At 37.4% G+C, this 10823-nt stretch overlaps 1 protein-coding gene across 1 annotated transcript; it reads left to right on the top strand.

Moving 5' to 3' along the window:
- Positions 1 to 1631: 1631 nt before the first annotated feature.
- On the top strand, positions 1632 to 9116 carry LOC121959863. The gene is made up of 7 exons (XM_042509382.1): positions 1632 to 1717; positions 3151 to 3270; positions 3777 to 4136; positions 4224 to 4337; positions 5218 to 5778; positions 6731 to 6847; positions 8016 to 9116. Exons 1-7 carry the CDS (start codon positions 1636 to 1638, stop codon positions 8597 to 8599), a joined length of 1938 nt encoding a protein of 645 aa, XP_042365316.1. The 5' UTR covers positions 1632 to 1635; the 3' UTR covers positions 8600 to 9116.
- The last annotated feature ends 1707 nt before the right edge of the window (positions 9117 to 10823 follow it).

Below are 10823 nucleotides of genomic sequence, written 5' to 3'. Positions count from 1 at the left end.
GGGGTTCAATTCCTTCTGTGCAGCTAATATATGTTTATATAAGACCAACAGTCATTCTTTTTGTTTTTTAATGTTCAGATTAGACTTTGAAACAAATCATTTCCCTTTTTCTTTTGTTCTTCTCACAGAAATGAGTTCACATGCACTCTAATGATCCGTTTTATGTCATATTTTGTCATATTTAGGACACGATGATGAAACAAAGAGAAACTGGTTATTTGTATCTTTTTTAAATTTTATAATTAAATGTAAAAAAATGAAAGGTGCTAGATCAGATCTTGAACAAATTTAAACAGATCTGCGTTTCGATTATTATCTGTTTTAGCTCCCTTGTTAATTAAAGACTAAATCACGTTTTTTTCTGACATTATCTGTTTTCGATAGATAAGATTTTTCTTTTTCGCACAAGTTTGTCTTTAATATTCCAGATCACAGGATTTAAATTTTTTTGTGTGACCAAAAACACCAAAACGGAGATAATACGTTGGATATTTTCAGACATTAGGGTGCATGTGAAGGACAACAGCAGCCGCTCAGTTAGTCCATCAGCAGTGAAACTGACTCGACGGTGTAAATATTGTACATGGATTGGATGTTTGTACATGTGAAGAAATGAAATGTACATTGATTTACTGTAAATACACTTTGTCTGTTGTCTTGTCTGGAAATGTACCAGCCAGTTGTTGGTTATTGGAAATTAAAACAGAATAACACTTGGCATCTGTGTTTTTTTTGTAATTCCAGCTCTTGTTCTCCGGATACTCATCTTTAATCTATTTAATCTCATTCGAAAACAGTGGCTATATCTTTATTTTATTGTATTTATTTTCATTTTCTTTGCATAGGACTTGAGGCTGTCACTGTGGAAAAGTAACATTTGTTGTGCATTTGTGTAACTGTAACTTTTAATTTAATTTGATTTAATTAATTTTGTGCAACATTTATCTCATAGGACTTGATTTTTACAATCCCTTAGAATAATCAGCATTATTCTAAGGGATAATTAATCAATAATCTATTTAAATCAGTTTATTATTATTATTTATTTTGTATAACTTACTTTTAACATAATTTAATTTAATTTATGCAAAAGGTATACTTTGATTTTAATGAGACCTTATTCTATTTAATCATAATCGAATTTAAGATAAATAAATAAGTTTGAATGTCCTTTTTGCTTTTGTTTTAACATGTTGCTTTTTTACTGTGAATGACTGAGCTGCATATCTTTTATTTATGTAATGCTGCACAATAAAATACATAAGTGAAGGTAAAAAAAATAGAGGCAAGTATGAAATAAAGAGGATTTTTTTAAAAAAAAAAAAAAAAGAAAGAAAGAAAAAGAAAAAACACGTTAATTAAAAGTCATTACATGCATTATTTAATTGATTTAAAATAAATAAAATAAAAATATATGTGTAGAAAACAGTATTTAGTGAATACAGTAGTGTTTGTTGACATCATGGTTGACTTTTGGGCAACAGCTTCATTGAGGGCGAAACGGACCAATCAACAGCGACCTCTACTGGGCAATGCGGGTTTAGTACGCAGCGCTCGTCCAATCAGAGCCTGGATTGAGGGTCATGTGACCAAGCCGCGGCGGTGAAGAAGAAGGCTCTAACGGTAACAACAAACATGGAGGTCCCTCCGTTCAGCTTCACTCCGGAGCGCTACTGGACGGAGGAGAAAGAGAGGGCGCTCATTGCATTTTTCTCCAGTAAGTCCGACACTCTGCGACCACAGCTACTTGTCGTTTTCACAAAAGTTGCCGTTTTCATCGACGTGTTGTCGGAAGCCGCAACAACTGGGGGCAACCGTTGCTCGACGACATCGACGGCGGTTAGAAATGAGCGACACAGATGGGTAACAGCAATGGCGACTAGCAACTGAAGTGCAGTTAGCTCCAAAAAGACGTTAAAATTAACTATTGGTGTCTTTTTTACCAACGTTTTATACTTTAATTTGAATTAAAATAGCTAAAATTTAAGTAGGAGAGTTTGTAATTGACTATAAATTGCTTGAGAATTAAGTAAAGAGGAAAAAAAAATCCACATAAACTAATTTTTTTAATATATTTTGTCAGTAATTTAAGCTAGGTTTTAGCCTCACATCCATATTCATATTATTAAATTAGCTTATAACAGCGAATACGTAAAAGTGACATAAGTTAAATTTTATGAGTGAGTTTTGGGCACATTTAAGCAATATCATCATTATTATGTGTATGCATTATAGTAGACAAATATACATATTTAATTCAGTGTTGTTTTAAGCCTAATGCACATATATTTTAGAGACTGCCTTTTTTAGGTAATAAATAAATGACTCCCTCACACAGGTTTTCCACATATGATAATCCTAAAATACACTAATGCACTTGACTTAATAAGGACCTCCTGCATATTTTACAAACTTGAGTTGACTAATAATACTCCAAAAAGTATTTGCTACAGTAAATATTATCATCATACATCACAAATCCAAAACCACCACTATGGAAATAATAGCCCATGCATGTATTCACTTTACTTTGTGTATTTATACTTTATACTTAATGCTGTACCTGTATATCTCACTAGTACAAAGAAAAGAAAAATTTTTAAAAAGTGCACTTCTTAAAAATATTCATGACGCTTAACTATATAGACTAGGCAGAATTTAAATAGAAAAGAATAAATAAAAATAGCTCCCTGAGGTTTTACAAAGTATAAGTATCTCCCATGCGGACACTTTGTTTGCACTTTTTAATTAGCTAATTTTATCAGTGATCATTAAAATAAAATACCAATACAGATAAATCAGCAAAATGCCAAATAAATGCTAAATATCATTTTGATTTTGGATTTAAAAACAAAATGACTAACAGTAGTCAGGGTTCAAACAGTCATGGAAAAGTCATGAAATTTTATAAATCACTTTTTCATGTCATAATTTGTCTTTTAAAGTTTTGGAAAAGTATCTTAATTTTTCTCCACATAATGTCTCTTCTTTCTTGCATCCCGGCTAGCTGAAATTATGCCTGAATAGAGTTTGAATCTGAAAAACTAAGATAAAAAAGTATTTTGGATGCTTGAAAAGTCATGTAAAAGTTTAGTAAATGTCCATGAAAATGTTTGGGAAACCTGCATGTCGTTTGTTTTCATTTCTCAGAGCACAGCTGTCTGTGGAACCACAAGTCAGAGAGCTACAAGAACCGACAGCTGCGATGGAAAACTCTGGAGCACCTGAGGATCCTTCTGTCGGCTCACCCGCCTCCTGTTCCTTTCTCAAGTAAGACTGCGGTCCGAGACGCCGATCTTCTTCAACAGGGTGTCTGCAGGTCCTTAAAAAGTCCTCCAAATTCGATTTTATGTGTATTAGGCATTAAAAGTCATTAAATTGTCTTAAAGTTTAATTTTTGAGGTTTTATTTGCCACAAACATTTTATCTGATTTAATTTATCCAGTTTTTAATTTCTTTTTGTCAAAATGAGTCAAGCTTTTCTGCTTCAAAGTCAACATTTGTAAACTTTTTACTGAGTCCTTTATACCTTTATAGCTTTTGTCCTGCATAAAACCTAACTCTGAACAGGACCACATACATGAACTGCTTGCCTTTAGTGCTTGAGAAAGAAAAGATTATTTTCAAAAATTTGGTCATAAATTTTATTTTAAAAAAAAGATCTTGAAAAAGTCTTAAAAAGAGTTAAATTCAAGTTTCTGATTGTTGGCACCCTGTTAAAGCTGCATTTTGTGACAAAGAAAACAAAATGTCCGCTCTGCTGTTGCTGTTCTCAGTTGAAGACATCAAAAACAAGTTCAAGAACCTTCGTACGACCTTCCAGCGTCAGTACAAGATGGTGAAGGCGAGTAAGGTGTGCAGGTCGGACGACGTGTTCGTGCCGCAGTGGAAGCACTACCAGCAGCTGATGTTCCTGCAGGGCTGCTGGGACCAGGAGGACGGCCTCTGCGACCCGCCGCTGTCACCGCTGACTGTTCCACAGGAGGACAGCCAGCCCGTCCTCACGTCCCCGGGACTGATCATCTCCTTCCTCCCCAACCAGTCCACCTCCTCGCCCTCCTGCGTCCCCACCAACATGATGGTTAAATGTTTCTGGACGGAAGAGAGGGAGCGAGCACTCATAGCTTTCTACTCCGGTAAACAAAAACAGACAAAACATAACCATAGTTTGGATTCTTGTGGCAGTGTTTTGTATTTGATGTGTTTTTGGGTTTTTTTCGCAGAGCATAGCTGTCTCTGGAACAAGAAGTCTGAAAACCACAACAACCGTCAGCTCAGACTGAGGCTGCTGGAGGATCTGAGGGCTCAGCTGTCCGACCACTTGGTCACCTTTTCAGGCAAATATTGCTTAAATTTAACCTTTATTTAAACAGGGAAGGCCTTTGGGAGCAAACTCTCTTTCACAACGACGCCCTGATTACATTACAAACTAAAACCAACAAAGGCACACCACAATGTACGTCGCTGAAACACAAGGAGTATCTCTGATCCTGAAGTGAACATTAAATCACACACTGCATACATCAGATACTCCAAACAGCAACACAAAGGACAACAAACACACGAACGCACCGTGCGCTTTGTCAGTCAGCAGAGACTTAGACTGACTGAAAGGGATAAGTGTGACTCATTTTAGCTTCTGAGGGTTGTTCCGATGGTGCGGGGCATAATCTTTAAAAGCAAACTTCCCGATTTCAGTGCTGACGTAATGATTTTTGAGTACCAAATGATGTTAAGACCTAAGTGCAGCGACACATTGTTCTATGCTTTAAAAGACCCGCAAGATACCCAGGGAGTTTACTAATAATCGGTTTGTCAATAAATCAAAAGCAGCGTTGCTCTCATCTTGCAGCCAGCGACTGTCAAACAGCATCCTCGTACAGTAAACAGTGATGCGTCTTAAAGCCGTCGCCAATTATAAATCTGACGGCGGAGTCATACACTGCATCAAGTGGCTTGAGAGTGATATCACCTAGGTCTGTGTGATATGACGAAAAAAATCATCTGACGATAAAAAAACATCTGTCCTTTCATATTATGCTGTATCGTTTATTTTGTTTCTGTCACCTGATAACGCTTTGCTCTGCACCAAAACAAACAAACACGAGAGCTGTAAAATGATACTGAACATGAGGATTCAGCATTTTGTTTTATGATGTGATGTGAATATTTATCCACCAGCTCGTGTGAAGTGACTCCTTTGTTGCTGTTTTGCAGTTGAAGACGTGAAGTGTAAGTTCAAGAACCTGCGGACAGTTTTTAACCGCGAGTACAAAGCGGTCCAGGCGAGCAAGCTGTCTGACAAACTCTACGTGTCCAAGTGGAAACACTACCAGCAGCTGCTCTTCCTCTGCGAGTCCTGCGACGAGGACGACAGCCCCGATGACCTGCAGATCCTGACGCCGCAGGAGGACAAGGACCTGGAGCACGGAAACCAAACGCCGTCCTCCACCCTGAGCAGCTTCTCCTCTAGCTCCACCCAAATCAACAACGTCAGGTTCAACAGCCCCTCCGCTCCCTCCAGCGATGACGCCAAAACCAACACCAGCGCTGCGTACCAAATCTTCTTCTCTGCGTCTCCAGATCACCTCAAACTATCGAGTCAAACCGCCACGCTCCCCGTCTCTCCGTCCACGTCGCTACCCGACTCCAAAGCTTGTCGAAACGCCTCCCCTTTAAGTTTCTCTGGTTCACTTCAAGCTGACGGCAGACTGAGCAACGACTCCCGCTGCCACTGGGACGAGACCAAAGTCCAGCAGCTCATATCGTTTTACGCTGGTTAGTGGCATCTTTTCTATTTCTGATGTTTTTTTTAAAGATTATAGTAGTTTAATAAATAAAATAATACAAAAAATTTAAAAGAAGTATAATAAATTCAAATTAAAAAGCTCTATTTCTGATAGACAGATTTTTTCCTCTTACCTGCAGTGTTAGTGAAGTGAAACTGAGAAAAAAGGCAACTTGGAAAGAGGATTTTTTAAAATATGATTGTAAAATCAGTATCACTGAGTGGGATTGATAAATAGCACTAAAGGTAAGAGGGAAAATATGTTATTTTTTTATTTTGGGATGAACTTTTCTTTAACCCTTTCAAACCTGAGCAAATTGGTTGGATTTATTAAAAAAAAAACATGGGGAAAAAAGGCAACTTGGCAAGAGGTGTCACAGGAATTTTGTGAAATCAATAAAAGGTGTCAAGAAAATAACCAGAAAATTTAATTTTACATTTTTTTCCACCCTTTTTCTTATTTTAATGGTGTTTTTTCTTTAAAGTTTTGATGAATTTCTTGCTAATTTTACCTTTACCCTCATTTTGCACAAAAATCAGACCAATCTGATTTTGTGTTAATAAAAGACAGTTTTTATTAGTACCTTTATAGTTCTGGTGAATCTTAAGAGTCAAATAATTTATTAATTATTCCACTTAAACAAAAAAATCTTTACTCTTTGATGAAACAGTGCAGATTTACTGGCTTTGAAATTGACTTAAGTTATCTATTTATTTATTTGTTTATTCATTTATTTACTGACCAATTACAGTTGGTGATTGTTAAATAGAAACAGACTTTGTTTTTGGAAAGTTGTTGGTTTGCCTTTAAGATGTTTTTTTGAAATGGCTTGCTATACTGCTATAGGTTTATCATGGGATGTGTGACATTTGGTTGCTGGTTTCTTAAATTGCTGGTGTTTTATAAACAGTTGTATAATAGACTGATGTGCCTTTTTTTAGGGAACAGCTGTTTGTGGAACCACAGGTCGGAGAGCTACAGGAACAGGCTGCTGAGACAGAGTCTGCTGGAGACGCTGAGCAGCCTCCTGTCTGAGAACGAGCCGGTCCCATTCACAGGTAACAGTGATAACTCTGACTTTAACATAAAATTAAATATTTAAGAAATGTAATGTGTACCAGAACAAACGAAACAAAGCAGACAGCATCTGAAGAGATGATAGAGCTGTATTTCAGTTCATTAGTTGCACAAATCAGTCAAATTGTGATCTTAAATGGTAACTTTTTCAACCTGGACCCTATTTTCTCATGTTTTCGTGTGTTAGTAAGTAAAGTAAAGTATCGAGCGAGAGCGCTGCAGCAGCGAAACAGACTGCAGTGTAACCGTTCGGGCATGTTTGTCACTTTGCTCCCACTTAAAATGTTTGTTTTTGCCACTGACGGGCTCAGATTGTTTGTTACGGAAAAGATCCTGCAGAGAACGACTTTTTATTAAACAGTAAGATCCTTTATAATAATTAAAAGCCTTAAAATAGCTACTGTGAAATCCACCAGACTCTTTGAGTAAAATAAAAGTTAAAGTTAAGTTAAAATAAAGATAAGTTAAAGATAAAAGAAAGATAAAACAAACACACCGGAGAAATTCACTTGTTACGGCGGCTCAGTGCAACATTAAACATAGAATAAAAAATATTTAGAAAATATAAAAACAAAAATACAGAAAATGAGAATAAAGACATAAAAGATTTGACCTGAATATACAATATCATTCAAAGTCAACTGAAACAAAGGAAAACTCAAAAACCATCTCAGTTCGGTTTTATACTGTTTCAACAATCACCAGCTCTGGTTTGGTTGAAATAAATCCTTAATTCGCTCAGTTTGATGTGAAAATATGCTGGCTCACACTAAAATGACTGTTAAGTCAAATAGACTCTGGTGGGTTCGAGGATCGTGATTTTTGGGTTGTTTCTGAAAAGGATCTTACTGTTTAATAAAAAGGTCTGTCTCTGTAGGATTCTTTCTTTAATCTTGTCAGACACTTAGAATAATAATCTGAGCCTGTCAGCGGCAAAAACAAACAAACATGTGCTGAGTGGTTACGCTGCAGCCAGTTTTCTGCTACCAGGTGCAGCGCTCTCGTTTAATACTGCAGCACTTTTTCGAAACCTTATTCCATCCGTGACTTTGACTCAAAAACATGGAGAAAACGGTCCAGGTCGAAAGCGTTGATAATTCCTTCCAGAGCTGTTGAGGCTAACAGTTTCTGTGATTCTCACTTCTTCAGTGGAAGACATAAAAACAAAATTCAGGAACTTGCGAACGATCTTCCAGCGTGAACACAAGGCGGTGAGCTCGAACAAAACGTGCGGCTCGGAGGACTTTTACCTCCCAAAGTGGAAACACTACCGCGAGCTGATGTTCCTCTGCGACTCCTGCGACGAGGACGAGCGACCCGACGACCTCCGCTTCAGTGAGCCGCAGGAGCCCGGCCTCCTCCGCCTGGACGGCCAGGCACTAACCAGCCATTACCACGGCGCCAACCACACGGCTAAACGGAGCATAGAAGCCCCTCCCTCGCCGACTCCCCCAGACTCCCGGCACTCCTCGCCCTCCTCCTCCCCGTCCACAACCTCCTCTCGCACCGACAGCAGGGTGTCGGGACGCAAGCGAGCGAGCCGTCGGCACCCGCCCCCCACCAGCGAGGTGCTGGACTTCATGAGGACGTTCTGTCAGAGCCAGATGGCGTCGCCGCACGCCGGGTTCCTGAAGTACGTGGAGGAGTGTCTGAACGAGACGCCGCCGGATAAAGTGAAGAAACTGAAGAAGAAGATCATAGAGACGATCCACAGCGTGTCGGAGGAGGTTTAGAGCTTCACAGTTTGTGGAGCTCGAGGTCAGTTTAGGGCTTTGTTTTTGTCTTTAACACCCTAACAGATATGATGACATCACTCGCCAACTGTCGTGTGGCGGTCACTGACAGCTTCGTCCGGATATCACAATCAGTAAAACCACATCCGAATTTATCTGAAGAATTTGGGTCTCATTCATGAAACATGAGCAGAAGGATTTTGTGTGTATTCCAGCGAGGGGTGGGCGATACGGCTGTAAAATAATATCACAATATTTCAAGGTATTTTTGCGATAATTGAAAAAAAAAGAGAGTATTTCATTAATTTCAAGAACATTCAATTGCAACAAAATAAGTGATATAGTTGTATTTGTCAACATGAATGTAGTTTGCCCTCAAATATTTAGTAAAAACTAACATTAAGATAAATCTTCACTTGTCCCACAAATCGTAAATTTGCATTTTAACAGCAGTAAAGGGATCAAAGCAAGGTGTGGTGCACTATATATATATATATATATATATATATATATATATATATATATATATATATATATATGTATATGTATGTATAAACAACAGTAACTCAGTGACATTCAGATTCTCTATAAAAGATAAATATTACAACAAAAGAAAACTGATCAAAACTTGCACACATGAACAGTTGCTAAATACAAAAAAACCTTCTGTATTTGATCTATAAATAGCACATATATTTATAAATGTTTGTTGTTTTCACACAGACCTGCTGTTATTTAGTTTGATCGGCAGATGACGATGACTATTGCACGTTCATAAAATATATCCAGAGTAATCTCCATCTTCTCATATGGCGGTCGGTGGCTATTTACATAGACACGTGCCCACGATCAAACACGGTTTTCCCACGGCGTTCATGATTCCAGCGTACGTTTTAGTACCAAAAGGTGTTTTATGTGCAAATCAACATTTCATGAATGAAACCCATAAAACGGACATAGCGGTTATCTCGAAGCACTACAGTATTTTGAATATTTTTGTGCAAAGCTGTCGTGGTCTGGAGAGCCTTTCCCAAAAAACATAAATAAATCACACAGAATTATTAAAGATAGAAAAAAAGCCTTATTCCCTGTGCTCAAACCACATTTTTGTGTCCCTGCGTGGTTTTAAGGTGAAAATAATGAGATTTATTCCAACATTTACAATCAGAGTTTTATATAAATGCAGTTTTCAGGACACGTTACATTTGTATTTTCTGAAGAAAATCACAAACAAACGTGTAAAAACCTTTTATTTAATATATATTGAGCAGTCATGGGTGGAGATCTACAGTTTTGTAAATGATGCATTGGACGACTATAAATCATTTTAATGTGCTTATCTTTGTTATTTAACTTGTGATGCTAATGGGCAATTAAAACATCGAAGTACTGTAACTTTTTAATAGAAGTCTAAAAATGTTAAAATGACCTTTTATTCGCAGTTTGTTTAGGTTTTAATGCTGTTTTCTCTCTTTACCAGCTGCTGCACAGCTGTAAAACAAATTTAAAGACCTGCAAACAGTCATCTCTAAAAAAAAAAATCTATGCATGTAAAGATGTTTAAACGTTCCTGTTTTTATTCAGTGTTCAAGTTTTGGTTAAATCAAAATCTTTTGAAGCAATAATTATTATTTTTTATGAATTGCACATTTATATACGTATCGTTTATATTCTTTTGTTTGCACGTTTGCTTATATTTGTCTCAGTGCCTTATCAGAATCACTTTAAACTGTTTGTTTTCTGACCTTTTACGGTATATAAAACATGTTAAATGTAAATGTTTAAAACAGAAGGACTGCTGGGAGGTGTTTTGACTCACCTCAGTAATCATGTTGCAGTTTTGAGATCATCTTGACAATTGAACTCTCACAGTGCTCTGATATTATTGAAAGTACAGTTTAACGGTGATTATTAAAAGCTTTACAGGTAACGTAACTCCAGCTTTCCATAAAATAATACCATTTCTAAAATCTTCTGTGAAATATTGAATAGAAATGAAAGGGAGAAACTTCCTCATTCGATTGCCGTTGTGTGTTTTGTGTGTTTTTTTTGGCTTTTTGCCTTTATTATGATAGGAAAACTGCGGACAGAGAGAGACGACGTGGAATCGAACCTGCTGCAGTGAGGACGAAGCCTTTGTGCATGCGGCTTCTGCTCTGTGAGGTGAGCCACAGGACACCCCAGCATCGTGCTTTTTGGAAACAAATGCATGCATTTCCTTTTT

Source organism: Plectropomus leopardus, chromosome 20 (assembly GCF_008729295.1).
Source record: "Plectropomus leopardus isolate mb chromosome 20, YSFRI_Pleo_2.0, whole genome shotgun sequence".
NCBI classification, from domain to species: Eukaryota; Metazoa; Chordata; class Actinopteri; order Perciformes; family Serranidae; genus Plectropomus; species Plectropomus leopardus.
This window is presented reverse-complemented; position numbering and strand designations above follow the sequence as displayed.